Source organism: Podarcis vaucheri (genome assembly GCF_965113315.1).
Source record: "Podarcis vaucheri genome assembly, chromosome: 9".
In the NCBI taxonomy this organism is placed as follows: domain Eukaryota; kingdom Metazoa; phylum Chordata; class Lepidosauria; order Squamata; family Lacertidae; genus Podarcis; species Podarcis vaucheri.
This window is the reverse complement of record NC_138767.1, coordinates 52,098,508-52,116,123: the sequence shown is the minus strand read 5'-3', so window position 1 is coordinate 52,116,123 and position 17,616 is coordinate 52,098,508. Positions and strand designations below refer to the sequence as shown.

General features: G+C 38.8%; 1 protein-coding gene across 5 annotated transcripts in view; it reads right to left on the bottom strand.

The window, feature by feature from the left end:
• Positions 1-17,616, bottom strand: part of STOX2 (storkhead box 2) — a 129,947-nt gene that overhangs the window by 18,098 nt on the left and 94,233 nt on the right. For all 5 annotated transcript variants that reach the window (XR_014223474.1, XM_082237882.1, XM_082237885.1 and 2 more), the window contains exon 2: positions 4,473-4,625. Coding sequence is in view for 4 of the 5 variants with exons in the window: in XM_082237882.1 (XP_082094008.1) it covers positions 4,473-4,625 (153 nt within the window). In the remaining variant the exon portion in view is untranslated. The remainder of the gene's footprint in view (positions 1-4,472; positions 4,626-17,616) is intronic.

The window sequence follows — 17,616 nt, the reverse complement described above, 5'->3', positions numbered from 1 at the left end:
CTACCACGACTAGCAATCAGATTAGATAAACTTCTATTAAAATATATTTGTATGTCTAGTTCATCTTCAAAAGCTACCTCATTCCTACACTTCACCAGTAAATTATTTCAATGATAAAAAATAAATAAAACACAGCGAAACCGGAATTTAAAATACTGCCTGACAGCAGTAGTGTTATTTAAGATTATGTAGTGCTTTAATAATTCAAAAGCAAAATCTGTCTGGACACTGAATCATCAGACATGTACATTTTCCACATCTCAAGAAAGTGTGCTGTGCCCTCCACTGAGCTTCCAGACAGAAGATTATGTCTTGTTTGCTGGCCACAAAAGAAGGCTGACCTAAGGTGAACCCAGTTAAATGTAAGACACATTTCAAGCTGCTGTGTGTAAATTGGATGCAATTTAGAAAGGAAATGTATAGGAATCCTAGTTTTAGAAAGAGGCCACAATGAAGCATGGCAGCTGTCAGAAAATGACTTTCTCACTTCTCAAGGTAACAGCAGCATTAATAGTTATATTGCATTTCAGTTTACCGTGCCTAGATAGTCCCATACATTATGCTAATTTTGTAGCTACCTTGACAGTGAAAACGGCCAAAACGTCTTCCCTTTTGTTGCTGCATTCTAATGACTGGCACCTATTCCATTTGCCTTCCCGAGCTTGGGCTCAGGGAGCATTATTCAACCTGCCTTCCAACAAATATTGAACATAACTTTACATAAAATGATTTCTTTTAATAAGATAATAGGCATTCACCGTGTTTGCCTATTAGGAAGAATTGTTTTATGTTCATCATTATAGTCAAACTCTGCCAAGAGATTTGTGGAATCTCTCTCTCCTCTATATATGAGGATAAGCATGACAAGTGGAGGCCAACCTGGCCCTATCCAACAGCCAGAAAAGGAACAGTTGCAGTGTCATTGCTTCTTCACTTCCTGCACGGAAGAACACTCTGCTCCAGCTGAGAGTGCGGAGCTGAAGGGATGTTCTCCTAAGGTTACTGGGAGGCTGCATGCCTTGCCTCATAGGAAGAACATCACAGCAAGGAAGAGATCAGCTTGGCCCCATCCACTGGCCGGTGAAGATGCAGAATACTCAAATGCTTTCTTGCCTTCCCATCTTGTTTTCCTTTTGTATCATGTCTGTTAGATGGTGCATGCCCATAGGCTCACAATCTTATCTTTCAGTAAATAGACAGTATTTTGTAGTAGTAGTAATAATAATAATAATAATAATAATAATAATAATAACCACTTAAATGCTTTAGTTAATGAAGTAGCAGCCTGCTCCCTCTCCCTTCCTTTTAAATAAAGCTAACCCTAAGGTATAAGAATAAAGGAGGCATGTTATACTGGAATTGGTGTTTATTCACTATGAATACAGATTTATGAAAAGCAAATTGCAAATACTGTACTAAAGCTTCTAAAATGACCCCCCCAACTGTCACTGTGGCTTAACAAGGGGTAGAAAAAAGCCATCCTTTGCTCATGATATGCTAGTTTAAGATGTACAGTGCTTGCAATGTGAGGTTATAAATAATTAGTATACCTTATTTCTGATATAGCCATGACCCAGATTTGTACCTGCTCTGTTGCTCAGCAAACTAGGTGGCTATGTTGCAATGTAAAAACCTGCATTGAGGAAGCACATTTTTCTTCTAAGGCTGTGGCTTTGAAATTACTCAACCTTAAAGAGTTGTGTAAAAAGCAGCAAAGTAGCAGAAGCAGTTTGATAAGCGCAGCTTTAGATGGGCAACCAGTTTTTGAACCAGATGGGCTGTGGGTTGGTACCGGTTTTCACAAGCAAATGCCAGAGCAGTTATTAGCAATTCTGATGACTATAGGGGTGATCTATTCTTACTTTCAAGTATTTTGAATACCATCCTTCAGTAAAGATTCTGTGGGTGGTTTACATAAAAGCGGGGGGGGGGGGGCACAATAAAAATAATATGAAAGGACTCAGTTATCACCAGTAATAACATCTGCAATCTGTGATGGAAACAAAACAGCGTTGGTATGAAAATGTTTATGTAACCACCACACACACAAAAGGCCTATAATATGAAACAGTTCTAAGAATAAAGGGTCCGGTAGCCACAAAAACCATCTTTCCACCAGCTTCTCATAGGACACTATGGAATGATATGTTTGCTTGATCTATTATCATTGTACAGCATCATTTTAATTATTGATTCCAAAGTATTATTCTTTAACACTATCTCTGTTAACATTATTGCTATTTTTCTTACTCTTGCTATATTTGCAGGGAGGGCCAGAAACACATTTTTCTTATAACAAGCCATTCTGAGAAGTGTTTGGACGTGGTCTGCCTGTCCCCCAGGTTTTCTCCATTTCTTACTAGGCAGAAATTAGTTGCCCAACTTAGTTTGTATCAGCATGATGGAAATTTCTCATTAATATAACTTTCCTTGATTGGCTTTTTACAAGCCCTGTCTTTTTGCCAACTTAGGTAATACTGACTGGTCCATGTCTTCAAAAGAATTCGGCATCTTCTGTCAATCCTACAAAATTCAGATTTTTAGAAAATGTCCAACCCAAATCTCTTACGTGTGTTCATTCTGTCAGCTGTTGGCATGAAGCTACATTGTCTAGCTCTAGCTGGTACAAATCCTACAGATATATATTTTCTTGCTCTTTTTTATTTTTATATCTGTATCCTCTCGCTGAACTGGAAGCGGTAATCCATGGGATTGCTTTTCATGTTGATGATATATTAACTTAAATATCACATGCTGAAATTGTCTTACTTGAAACGGAGTAGAGAAATTTAGTCATTGGAGAGGATTGTGGATTACAAAATGAGTATACTTTTAACTTTTATATACATACAGACAAGCTGGCTGCTGTGCATGAGCTCCCATGTGCTAGGAACAAAAAGCAAGGAAAGAGCCAACAGTTGGAAGAAATTATTTATTAGTTGGGTTAAGTAGGTGGTTTGCAACCTGCATGAATTGGCACTCCCTGTTATTCCACCTATTCTATAAGATCTCTATTCATAGTCTTTTGTGTGGGTGAGATCAGAGAAGAAAAGAATCAGAAGCACTATTGCATTTCTGACTATGTCCAGATCTGCTCTTAAAAAGCTATATCAGCAAGCTCTGCCCACCTAGTTGTGGAAGCTCAACTATTAAATATGGAAAAGAAAACGATGGTGGGGCGAGGAGGAAGATTTGAAAAGCAAAGATGAACTGAAGGACAGACAGAGAATTTAAATGAGCAGTTACTGTTCACAGAGGATTATGCTTTACAGGAAAATACTAAAGAAATCAATGTTTTGGAAATCAAATCATTCCACAAAAGTGGAGAACACACCACTCCAATAATATTATAGGGCAAGAGAAAATTGGACAATTTTAATTTCCCTTTCAGGAAAGTAAAACTTTCGCAAACACTTTCTTTGTAAAATCAATAAAAATACCCAAATTTTGATTGAAAAAGTGAGATCCTTTGGCATTACCTCAGGAGGGTTAATCCCCAAAAGGAATCTTTAATAATAATGACGATAATAATGTCTGCTCAGAAGCAAGTCATGCTGAGTTCAACTGGGCTTTCTCCCAGGTAAATGCGTATAGGATTGTAGCATAAGGGACTGTTGTTAATTTGTCTTAAAGTCCATTGCAAGTGCAGCCTACAGCATATGCTAAAGGGTTGAGAAATCTCTTCTGGAGTATATTTTCGGCTGATAAGCAAAGTACGGTACTGATGTGTATAAATCCAAATTAGCCATCTGAAATATTTTTAATCTCAACTGCCTAGTGGAAGTGATCTTTTCTTTGGGATTTCATTCTTTTGGCCCTTACTGTACCACACCAATGTTGTCATGCAGAAAACATTGAGATATGCTATGCTGGAAAGTAACATGAACTTTATGTGCCCTCTCCACCGCCTTTCCACCTCCAACATGGATCATTAATTTCATAGTCTTCTGAGAACACTGGCAACTCACCTTATAAATAAAGCCACACGTGAAGAGTAATAAAAGAACTCTGCTACAGAATGCAGCTACAATCCTATGCAAAGTTACTTCAAAGTAAACCCCACTGAACTAAGTAGGATTTACTTCTGCAAAAACAGGATCAGGCTGCATGTTAACTTCCCAACTCCCACCCCTAAAAAAAACAACCCCAAAAACCCCCAAGCATTTTTAATTCTCTAATATTTTGAACTCTTTTTAGAAAAGATGAAGGAAGTATTTGAAACATACTTTAAAATCCACACTCACATCTATTTAGAAAGAAAATCCTTTCCATACACATATAATTGAGAATGAGGTGACATACAAGCCCTGATTCAATATAACAAGAAAAGCAAGTGAAATAACCTGAATATGCATCATTTCAAAACAGCAAGCTTGTAAAACTTTTACAGGTCATTTGAAATGCTTTGTTTAAAAATAAGGAAAAGAAAATCTGGGTCAATGTGAGCACAGATACATTAGCATGTATTTTACCTGGGAAACAGGTTGTTAGGTGTTCCATTAGCGCTTCTTGCGTGACTTGTTTTCGTGCTGAGTTCATTGCAGAAATGGCCAAGCAAAGGATTTCCCCAAGTGGGATAAACTGTGATTGACTGATGGGAGACATACTGATGGGCGATACATCACCTGCAGAGAGAAAATATTTTGCTTAAGTAGCCTCAAAGCAAGCTGACTATATAGACACAGATGTTTCCAACGTAGTTTTGGAATAAAACCTGGACAATAGAAGAATAGAGAACATTAAAACAACAACAACAACCCTAGACTATTTTCACAACAGAACTGACATTATTAAAACATATCAATCCCAAAAGTCTGGTTTAATAGGGGTGGTGATGAGGGGGTTAAAATGTACAAGTCTTCAGGAGTATGGTGACATGAAAGGCTACCAAAAAAAAAAAAATCTTTAGGAACAGGCAGCCTCCATTTTTTTAAATATAAAAAACCCCTGCTCTCTATCTTTAAGCAGATTGCTCGACAATTCTATAAAAAAATTCTAGGAGAGGGCTAACATTAATTACTCATTTTACTAGAATGAAACCACGAGTATTGAGAGGACTGTCAATCAAGAATGAAGAAGCTGACAGAGAAATCTGATGGAAGTTTTTGGCATCTGTATTTGACCTTATTAGGTTGTTTTCCCAATTTTTACCCCTTCGTCATCTTCTTTAAAAATCTGTGTAAAATCTGTGAATTTTTAAAAGAGCAATATAAATACCGCATTGAAAAAATATGGAACCGTTCCCTGTGATAAGCGATTATAAAGGACAAAAATCCCATATGCATGGCGTTTCAAAGTCTGAACTCTACCTACTATTTCAAGCCTAATTCTCATTGAGGTGGTGAATTTGCATCAGCATCACTAGCAGGGGTTCATAAAGGCAACAATTTAATTTGAGATGGGGGGAAGGAATGAAGGGAGGAGGAATGGTAAACCATGAGTACATCTTTCAAGTAATGAGAGGCTTCAAATTTACAAAAATACAAAGGCTAATAAGAGAATTTGTTTTACACACGGCATTGCATTGATTATAAGTGCAAGGTGCTTTCTTGTTTACTTAAAAGCAATATTAAATTTGGTTCTTATGAGAAAGGATTTTAGATTCAGGCAAATGATTATCTTTGTTTCATTTATCTACACTTCCATATCTCTAGCTGAAGGAGAAGTCCCATGCAGTGAAGTGTATGCAATTCCCCTGCCTGAAATTGCACATGTGGAACCCATTTTTAAAAAATGAAACCCTCCCATCAGCTGTTTTAGTTGGAGAGCAGGGGGATGGACTCAGCCTCCCTTATTGTCCCTTTCTGAAAAAACATCTGGTTATCAAGAATTTCACCTTCAACACAGGCTCCCATGTGGAGGCCCAGCTGGTCTACATGCTCTCTGCTGGACTGAAGCTGTGGTTATGATTGTAAGTGCATGGGACAAAATCAAATACTGCTCTAAATGCACTCAAGCCCAATGATTTCAGGGTGTTTGAAGGTGTCTAACTTTACTAGATTTTGTGTTAAATAGTTGCAGCAACACAACACAGAGGCTTGGGCATGTTAAATACACGAAACAGCCGCCAACACACCACTGCACTGGATTGTGGCCACTGCATTCAGTGGTATGACTTAGGATGCAGCTATTATTTTCTATTTAAATCACTTACTATTATAAACAAATTGCTTCTGAATGCTTCTGCATACCTGAAAACTCTACTAATGTTTCGACTCTACACAACTTATTATAAAGTCAAACTAAACAATGAATAAAGATTTGCATGGGCTGACTGCCTTTTAAAAGCATAACATAAACCACTCCTTTTTAATTCTTAAAATAATTTTTAGTTCTTGTTTATCGTGACAGGGGAATTCTCATTTATTTTCACTGCTGACACAGTTAATACAATAGGCACTCTACAGATGTCTATGAGACATTTTGTGGCTCCTCATCTCAAATATTTTGTAGAGCTTACAGAGAGCCAGTGACAGCTCCTCTTCATCTCACCTTCAGAGGTACTAATTTGCCATGTTTTATCATACTCTTAAAAATAATATTTGCTAACACTTATCTTCTACATTATTTCAGATCAATTTTAAAGTGCATTTTTCTTCTTAATAAAAAGTTGGGTAGCTTATTTCTTCTGAATACCACAACTCTTACGGAGCATGGAGGCAGGGGGAATCAACCATATGGCTCCCATTAACTTGGGCTGATGCTCGCTTAAAGCAGCTCTCCTTCAAAATTAAATTACCACACTCAACTTTCCAATGTTTATGCTCCAAATTAAAGGGCAAGCTGTGGGTGGGGGGAGTGCTTTTGCAATTTGACTGCCCAGTTTGTTTAAATGCCCAACAATTGGTTTTATCACCACTACTACTAACTGAAAGGAACAACAGTCAACTGAAAAAAGCAAAGCTGTTCCCTGTTACTTTCTTATCATACTAAGAAAACAACCTGAAAATGGCTACCAAACAGAATTTGCTTGAGTAGAGAAGATGCTTCTTGCAGATGGCTACAATCAATCAATCAATCAATCAATCTTTATTACGGTCCAACAAATCATTACAAATCAATACACAATTCATACAGCCTACCTCCAGGTTAAACAAGCATTTTGTTTAGAATATAGGGCTCATTTGTTCTTGCAACCACCGATAAAAACTTTGCCACTGCTAACGTTCTAGCATTTGTCCGGTCTTCCAGTAGGAACCTGACATAGTGAGCCTCTGATTTTCCCGGGAAAGGTACCAGCAAGGGTAGTATCAGTTCAGCCCTGGCCTGCTCATATTTTGCACAATGCAACAAAATATGTTTTATGGAATCAATATCTTGAGCACATGAGCAAAGTCTGTCCTGGTAGGGAACTCCTCTCAACCTGCCATCCAACACTGCAGAGGGAAAGACATTTAGTCTGGCTTTGGTGAAAAGCCTTCGGTAGTTTGGTACTGTAAAACACATATTTTGGGTACAAAAAGTTCTAGGTTCGATCATTAGCATGTCCAGGTATAGCTGGGAAAGATTCCTGTCTGAAACCCAGGAGAACCATTAGCAGTCAGAGCACAAAATTGTGAGCAGGATGGACCAGTGCAGTATTTTTAAATAGTCCATAGCTATTTTAAAAAAAATAAAAAATATGATAAATGCATTTTAATGTGATATTAAACTGAAAGTATTCATCTTCTAGATTCCTATTAATAACATTACCTTCTTCATTCTAAAGCAAAAAAATAAAATAAAAAAATCCTCTTTTTTTTAAGATGAGAAGTAGTCATTCCAGAAAGAGCCCAAGCTTTCATAAGTGAGGCATATCCTGCATTAGCTATAGTGCCATACTATTTTATAATATTTTGGCTGATAAGTGAAAATGGTATCCTGACTTCAAGTTAAATTTCACATATCTTCCATTTTTTTGGAAATAAATTATTTCTTATATAATGCTACCTTTTGCTCTGTTTTAGTAACACTTTGTCAGTTTTCTAAAAATTCATACACTTAGAAATAGTCTCCGTTTTTCTTTCTCTTCCCACCCAAATGTCACTGACATTCCACTCCGCCCTTCCCTCCCACTGTCCCTATACATATGTCAACAACAAAAAAGAGAAAAGAAAAACACAAAACAAGCCATCACAAAAAAACAAACAGAAGCACAAACCCACACATATCATATATTTGGAACACAGTCCATTTGCTTTGCTTTTAAAACTAAAACTATTTGGGAAGTCACTTTAATGCCCTATAACTGCTGCTTTCTAAGAACTGAAACATGCAAGATGCTCTTCAAAATGCTATCTCAATTCCTACTGCAGCCCTGCTTTCAATATCCAAATAATATTTGGTCAAAGAAACCTACCAAAGTGTTCTAGAACACCTCAAAATATAGGTTATGCCTGAGACTTTAATTCTGCATTTCTCTCCTAATTTGCCTTACATGTTTCTAGCTCTACTTTTTGAACTGCATCACTCAAAGTCAACTCTTTCATTATCTTATTAGATTGTTCAAAGTCCTAGCCTTGGGCAACCTGCAACTTTATAGTGGAGAAGCAGATGTTTATATGCTGATTGGTGAGACTTGGATATTGGGTTTTTCTTCCTCCCAAGTCCTGGGAGGGATGAGCCACTACAGGCCACTCTTGAGAGCCCAGCAAGTTTTGGCATGCTCCAGCAGACACTCTAAGTATCAAATGCTTTCTCCCATGCAATACTTCTGTTTCACAGCAGAGTGTACAGCTGCCTCTTGCAATCTTACAGAGAAACAGTGGAAGCCTTCTCCCAAGGAAGTACCAGAAGACAGGGTTCTTCTTCCACCCAAGTCATTGAAAGAAAGAGCCATTACCAGGCATACCTGAGAGCTTAGGGAGAGCAGGAGCTGTCAAAACAACCACAACATTGTAAAGTCTATGTTCCAGAGCACCCATATACAGTGGTGCCTCGCAAGACGAAATTAATTCGTTCCGCAAGTTTTTTCGTCTAGCGAATTTTTCATCTTGCGAAGCACGGTGTCGGAAAAGTTTTGGAAAAGCTTCAAAAATTGCCAAAAACCTCAAAAAAGGCTACCACACCGCGTTCTATGAGTTGCTCCTCGAAGTCAAGTCGCAATTGTATTAACGGTGTTAAGAAAAAGGAAACAAACTTGCAAAAAACGCAAGACGTTTCCGTCTTGCGAAGCAAGCCCATAGGGAAATTCGTCTTGCAAAGCAGCTCAAAAACCGCAAAACCCTTTCGTCTAGCGAGTTTTTCGTCTTGCAAGGCATTTGTCTTGCGGGGCACCACTGTACTACATTTACCTTTAAGTATATGCTACCCTTTACATCTGTGTATCACCTCTTTAGGTCCTTTGAGCAAGGAAAGCTTTTAATTTCCAGTCCATGAAAAGCTTCCCTTGCTCAAATGACCTAAAGAGGTAATGGCATATATGCCAACCTCATAAATGAGTCCCTTTGAGTTTAATGGGGCTTATTCTTGCATTACTGAGTGGCAGCCTAGACTCTGGTTTAGGAGCAGGAATGGGGAAACCAAGGTCTTAAACAGGTGTATCTTCGCAATCAGGCACAGGGGGATATAGCTATGGAGAAGCATCAATGATTATACACTCACCAATTTTGTATCATGCCAAGCCCTGTGGCAGCCATTTTGTGAGTGGCGCCCACAGCACTCTCTCAAAATTTGAGATGTGCCCACTGTTCCAAAAAGAGTGGTGACCCCTGCTCTATAAGCCAATCAAAAGCAAACTCAGGTAAATATGCACACATGAGACCTGAAAAACCTGTTTGAAGACACACTTCAACTTTACTAAAAAAAAAAATAGCAGTTATGCACAATAATTTCCACTGAACACTAACGCTCTGCTCTTCATGTCACGAACAATGCTGCTGTCAGTTGGCCTCTGGTGACAACAGAATATTGAAAGATTCTATGCTGTGTGGAGAACTTCTACTGCTGGTTAAGTGGCACCCAGCCATTGTTTAGTATCTATTTATTAAATTTATATCCCATCCATCTGCTTGCACTAAGACATGGTTTGGCTTAGCGTAAGTGCAAACTAGGTCAGTGGAAGATTAAGACAATAAGCAATTGCATTACAAATTTCAAATTTGCAAGTTATATTCAAAATTATTTTCAAAAAGGGTAGTGATACCATCAGGATAAGACTTTGGGGCAGGGGCCCCAGCTCACACTCAGTGAAGCAGTGTTGGCATGCCACATTTTGAAGTAATATACCTTACCATCTAAAGAAGCTAAGACCATTTATTCCAGAGTGCAAAATTACCTAACTGAACCACTGCAAAAGGGAACTCGGAGTGCATTTAACAATCAAGCTTACATTTAAAGCTAGTAGTATAGTTTGACCTGTCCAAAACAAACTTCTGAAATTTCTATTTATGCTAACATTCCTTCATACATGCTTATCTTAATATAGCTTGATAGAATATGCTGACTATCTAGGTACAAGATAAACAAAGGCCATCATTGGATTAAAAATATTAGATTAGAAAATTACAGCATTTCCTATTTGGGTTTTGTTTTCAACAAGAACCGAAGTATTCTCAACATGCGCTGTTTCAGGTAGAGTGAACAGATGTACAGAACAATGGCTAAAGTTCAATGGAAGGGAAAAAGTCACGCCCTCAACATCCTTTTTTGCCAGAAATAAATATCCAAAATGATAAAAAACCATATTTTAATATATTTTCCCTCATGTTCAACGGCTAGGCAAAACTCCAATGCCATAAATTCACATCTTCTAAGCACATTTTTTAAAAAAAAGTCTATATAAAATACAGAGCATGTTCTTCACAAAACCTAAACGAAAGCAAAAAAAGTTTAAAAAGGCTAAAATCATACTTTTCCAGGATTTTAAAAGCTATGTGTTAGTAAAACCACACAACATGCTAAAATGGAGCAGTCTTTATCCCCTTGCAGATATGCTTCCTTCATCTGCATGGACAACCACACCAGATACAGACAAAAAAAAGATACAATATTATTATGAAAACATCTATTTCATAGTATAGATGAAGACCAGAGTCCACAGGACTCTCTGAAAGACTGCACTGGACTTGAAAGATGACAAATACACCTTACCTTTAAAATCAGGCTATGATGAAGAACACATTACCTATAAATTGGTCACAGTTAAATAATTCAGCAGTGCCTGGACAATTGAGAGTAGATGTCAACTTATCAGACTGCAGAGCACACAAGCAAAATTAAGTTAGCTGGAAAGGACTTTAGGAATGTGGCTCCTCATTCATTAATTTGCTTTACAGTATCTAGTGCAACTCAGCATTTCTAGACCAGTTCTACTTCTACTTTCTGTAATGGAGGCACTCACAATGATGGGGGAAGTAACACTGCGCTGCAATGCCTCAGGATTCTGCCGTGTCACCTTCCGCCTGGATCTCTGCAAAGTGAAGTCATATGAAAGCATTGGCCAACCTCACTCTTCACCACCATACCCAGAATCCTTTGTAAGCTGAAATGAGTAATTGCTCTGGGAAAATGCTATCGCACAGTGTTCCAGGTTTTCCAGAGAAGCTTTTGGAAAACTGCCTAGGTGCACTGTATAACAGAAACAAAACAGCTAAAATAGTGGCCAAAATAACCAAGTAATCACTAATTAGTTACCATTTTAACTCCTAGAGTTTTCGAAGGAGTAGATACTGTATTAAGATCTAAAACTTGTCAAGTGTTAATAATTCAAATATGCATCAGCTTCTAAAATAATAAATTAGATGGCTGGTTCACTTACCAGCTTTTATAATACAACCACAGATTCCTGAACGGCTCTCTTTCGACCATAGAAAAAGAAACTGCAGTCCACTTGAGCAGTGCAGAATTAGGGGAGGCGTGGCTCGCTTTTGAGCTTAATGGTGGCTTAGTATCAAGTCTCCCACCGCCACTGAGCTTATATTGCTTCAGGCAATGGCTGTATTGAGAACTAGACAACAGCAAATCTGTTATGCAGTGGGGAACCCTTGGGAGGAAAGCAAAGATGGCCAAATTGAGCAGGGAAGAGGTAACTGATGAGAGCATGTCTGAGCTGTCAAACACGGAGGCCATAACTAGCATGGTGCATGGCAACAGCAAAACAACAAGGAGTGTGAAACTGACAAATGTGGCCAAGGACAAGGGTGAAACCGATGAATTCACTGCAAAGGTTAGATGAACATTAGCTGCTCAAGTCGATCAAGGCCAAGTTATAGGATCTCTTCTTGCAAATTGTGGAGTTAAATAATACTGCAAATGAAGCTATGACTATGAACCTGGACAATCAGGCAAAGGTAGACATTTTAAAAATGGAGGTGGGGGATCCATTGGCTGTGCTTGCCAGAGCTGATGGGAGCTGCAGCTCAGCAACATATGGAAATCCAAAGGTCCCCCACTCCTGCCCTAAAGATAGAACTACAACTTTTCAATGGGGTAGCCAGACTGGAAATAAACTACTCCAAGTCTATATAATACCACTAAATATGTCACAAGCAGAGAAGAACTGTCCTCAGGCTTCACTTTGCAGGACTCACCTGCTGCTGAGGGCCTGAAGGGCCTTGCCTGCCTCCTTCCATCTGGGCAGAGAGGGCTCCATTTTTGTTTTTTAAATTGCTTTTATTTTTTATCTATGTCATTTTAAGTTGTAATTGATATTAATGCTGTACAGTGGTACCTCGGGTTACAGACGCTTCAGGTTACAGACTCCACTAACCCAGAAATAGTACCTCAGGTTAAGAACTTTGCTTCAGGATGGGAAATCGCGTGGCGGCAGCGGGAGGCCCCATTAGCTAAAGTGGTACCTCAGGTTAAGAACAGACCTCCAGAACGAATTAAGTTCTTAACCCGAGGTAGCACTGTATTCCTAGTTTTAGATTTTATGATTTATGTGGAAATTCTTTTCCATTCGGTTGTGTACTTTTGATGTGTTTTATTTATTGCTTATGACTTTTGTTCCATTGGTAATAATGTAAATCTTGTCATGTTGTAAGCTCCCTTGAGCATTGTTTTAACTATGGAAAGGTGGCATACAAATAAAATGCTGCTGCTGCTGATTTTAGTGGGTTTAGGTACTTCGGGGTAACAAGGCCAAGTTGAGAAACACATTTGTGGAAAATTGTATGGGCAGATTAGAAGGGAGATGAAAAACTGGCATAACTGGAACTTGTCATGGTTTGGGAGGACAGCAGGCATTAAAATGGCTATACTGCCAAAGCACTACTTCTTTTTCCAGACCCTCCCTGTCACTATTCCAAATAATTGGTTCTCAAAGTAGCAGTGGCTTTTGAATAGCTTCACAACAAGAGACAAGAGGAGCAGCTTGAGTAATGCCACATTGTACAGACCACGTGACAGGGGTTCTGGGAATGCCTAATCTAAAGATGTATTAGGATACCTTCCTGCTGAAGCATCTTATTCATATTATATGGGGATCCCAGGGAATACAATAGGTGCAACTTGAGATGTATCTTTCAATACCTACTGTATCATCTTTTCTGCTTTTCAACCCATCATCAGCAATAATACATAAGATTAGCAATCCCTTTTTATGGACATCTTTGCAGGTCTGGAAATGCTAGAACTCCTTTTTAGCTCAAATACAGCCTACCATTATTCCAATATTGGACTACTTGACGTTTTGCTGCCCAGACAAGTATGATAAATTGAAGTGAAGGGGAGTTAAAAGGATAATCAAAGTAAAATATAGAATTATTAGGGGCTACCTGATGACACAGCATTCTTTGCAAGATAAATTACAAGAGTGAAACATAGCTGGTTTCAAATAGCACAACTAATTGCTTTATTATTAAAATTTGTATCCACCAATCATCTGAAGATCACAGGGTGGTTCAGTCTAGTTCTCTAACCAGAAGGGACAAGGGTCTTCGCTCTCTCACCTTGGTTGAGCATCATTGCGTGGCAACAAGTTTGTATTGCAAAAGCACGACTTCTGGATTGCACAAGGTATTAAATGAACTGTAAGATTTCAGAGCATGTCGAAAGGTGACCTGGAAACACTAATCGAGGATGAGCAGTGGGACAGAATATAGACAACAACACCTCCCCCCCCCAAACAAACTTAGCTAAAATACAAGAAACCACAATTAAACTACTTTTAAGGTGGCGCTTTATGATTAAGGGAGTCTCAACTCTGTGCTGACAAGAACACGGGGGATGCGGTTGCTACTGCACATGTGGAATTGTGAAATACTTCAGACTTTTTGGTGGCAGGTCTTTGAGGATGTGCCAAGATCATGAAACAATTTTTTTGTTTAGACCTTGCATTATTTTACATACAGAATAATAAAATTCCGAAAACAATATATAAATACTGAATTTGTATGGTTCTAGCAATCACCAGCTTAAAATCAGACTCTCTCATAACATTTAACACAACCTCACAGGGTAGTCAAGGGAATGTCCAATCAATTTGATGCAACATGGTTCCTGTTTCTTTGTTTCATCAACGCTTGCAAAGATGTTATTTATCCTCCAGCCACACATGCAACATTATGGTGTGGCTGTGTCCACACAAAAGAGTAAAGTTTTACTTTCCTGTTATTGTAACTTTCCTAACTCACCTGTTGTGGATGAATACCGTTGTGATTGATTATTATTTATTATTCATGTTGTGTTCTGGAAAATTGTGGAAAAAACATTATTAATTTTATTTTTACAATAATTCTCTGTGTTAAATTCACTGCTAAGGGCTGTTTGCCAATAATTCAAACTGGTGAACAAGTCCATGCAGGCTTGCCTCTCATCATCCTATTCACTTTTTTATGCATGCACCAAAGAGGAAGCCTTGAAACCACGCCAGTAAGTTGGCAATTAAATGTCAAACAGCTCCAAAGACAGAAAGCCAGTAAAACGGCTGCTTCTCTTGCTCCTGACAAAGAAGGTAACATTCAGAATGAGGTCACTGTGTGAGGTTGCTCTCAGCATGTGATTTGTATTTCCTTCGCTAGAGTCTGTAACATTCTATCTGAGAAAAAAAGAACTCAAGGCATGTCTGGGCTTATAAGAGGTTGGATTGCAGCGATGAAAATGTATTTTGTATCCCATGTGTTTGAGTTAGGGGAATGGTGAGTGTAGCACCTATCACATGCAAGAAACAGGAATTTGACATTGATGGAGGGAAGGGGAAATGATATAGCTTGCACCAGTCATTAGTTTTGTGTGTGTGTGCGCGTGTGCGTGTGTGTGCGCGTGCGCGCGCGCACACACACACACACACACACACACACACAATATTATCAAGAGGATCTGCCCACAGCAGCTTGTGTTCTATTTTGATACCTAATCTAGAGAGTTTGACCGTATCATTCTAAATGGAACTCAGCTTTCAAAACTTTTCTGGGCTAGTAAACAATTGTGCTAAAAGGTTAAGAGTTTGAAATATGGTTAGTTTCGTTCTTCTCAGGCCTTCTCTGTGATGAGATGGTAGCTGTTTTTATTGGCCTGCGGCACAATAGCTCATCTGCCATGCGAAAAACCACTGGAAGGTATCATACACATACCTACTGAGCTCCAAAGCCAAGCTTCTGTGTCATCTAGAGGAAGTCAATCCTGAACCAGTGTCTCATGACTAGAATGATAGACAAAAGGTAACGAGAAGAACCCTGCAAATGTGTTAGTCAGCCATCAGTCCTATTAACACTTCAAATTGGCTTATCATATTTTCAATGGCTCTACCATACCAAGGTCTCCTCCTCCTACTTCTTTCTGTCAGCCTGCTACCCTGTAACTTCTGCAACCCGCGACCCGCACGTCTGCACACGTGCGAGTCGCGATTCGGCGCTTCTGCGCAAAGCATGATTTAGCACTTCTGCACATGCACATGCGCCAAAAACCAGAAGTAACCCGTTCCGGTACTTCCGGGTTCGGCGTGGTGCACAACCCGAAATCACGCAACCCAAAGCATCTGTAAACCGAGGTATGACTATACCAGCTGCTCACCACCCCTGGTTAGAATTCTCGACTTAAAGCCAGTAATCAGGATATCTACCTCACCCATAAGAATTTGTTAGCTCTCCATCTTCCCCTGAATGAGTGTCTCCCCCCTTTAACTCATCTAATATGTCCTGTCATCACAAAAGGGCAATTCTTTTCAATTCACTGTTTGCAGAGGTTGAGAATATTCGGATACAGAAATTAGATACAAAAGCTTCTATTACTGCAGACCATTCCATTCTTCCTAACAAGTATAACAGGTAACAGCCCATTAAAATGCTTTAAAGTTTTTAAATCCTTAACCAAGTAACATGCTATGATGCCAATAGAACAGTAGTCAGTATTAGCCAACTATCTGCAGTATTAAAAGGAACATTGCTATGTGTATCCCTAGAAATAAGCAACAGAAGAGAGGCCAAAGAAAAAAAAGAGATTTGATACTAACATGTTTTACAAATAATACATGTTTTATATTGGCCACATAATAACCTGAGAAACTGACTTATTATCTTGATCTTCAAATTAGGTAGGATTGTTGGAGAAAACAAGTCAAAAGCATGCAAATGTCCACGTCTGAGAATTACAAAAAAAAGCAAATATTTTTGCACCTGAGGGGATTTGTATTCTGTATCAAAAAGGTATGTCTACCTAGAGAATGATAGTAAAATCCTCCATTGTGTTTCACCATTGTGTCCAGTAGTCCGAGAAAAACTGCTGGTCCCCTACAGAAATATTGTGGAAGCACAGCCTTTGTATCATGCCCCCAACCCTAATTCTTAATTGCAATAGCCCAAATTTTCCCTCTGCTTACCAGTACATAGGTGGCTGGTCTATGTAAATTAGAAGATGACCTCAGTGGTATCTGGAAAAGCCACATTATTGAGCTAGGATAACCTTGGAAGTTTTTTGCCTTAGGCCAACTTGAGGACTTGGCAAATGGTGCACCATAACCTGTATCAAAGCAACCTCTTGAAAAGGGCCTAGCTGATCTAAATGCAGCAGCTCATAAACTTTAGGAAATACTGGTCTGGTTTGCACAGCACACTAAGCCATGGTTTGTTTACCAAAATACATACAAATCAGAAACTGTCCCTAGTGATCAAACAGCAGTGCACATTATTTAGGATGTGGGGGAAAGCACAAAATGAAAACGGTTCAGACAGCACAGAAGAATTTGAGAAAATAAGTCACTTTCAAGAAGCAATGAAAAGGAAGCACAACATAATGAGTTTTGCATTTATTTATTTTTTTGTTTGCTCTTTTGCATTTGACTAACCTTTGCCCTGAATCAGCCCATGGCTGCACCTCAGCATTATTAATGATGCAGCACAGAGCAGCAATCCTAAATAAACTTACAGTGTGCTTTTTACTTACAGTAGGATTTACCTAAACATGCATATGATTGTGCTGCAGGTCTCATTTAAAGTCTCTGATTTAAAATGTGCCAGAATAAACCTGCCACAGATCTGCACCTGGAGCCCAAATTGGTGTGCTGATAAACCACTAGAGGGAGTATTCCTTGTGGCCAAAAACCTGCCAATAGAAATACATTACACAGCTGCTGTTCCTAGGAAGTATTTAATTATGTGCTGACTTGCAAGTTCTCACAGATTTCTGAGATGGGCAGAGAGCATAAAGGGCATATTTGCTTGCGCAAGAGTGTTTTCTAATGCTTGACAGTTCAAAACC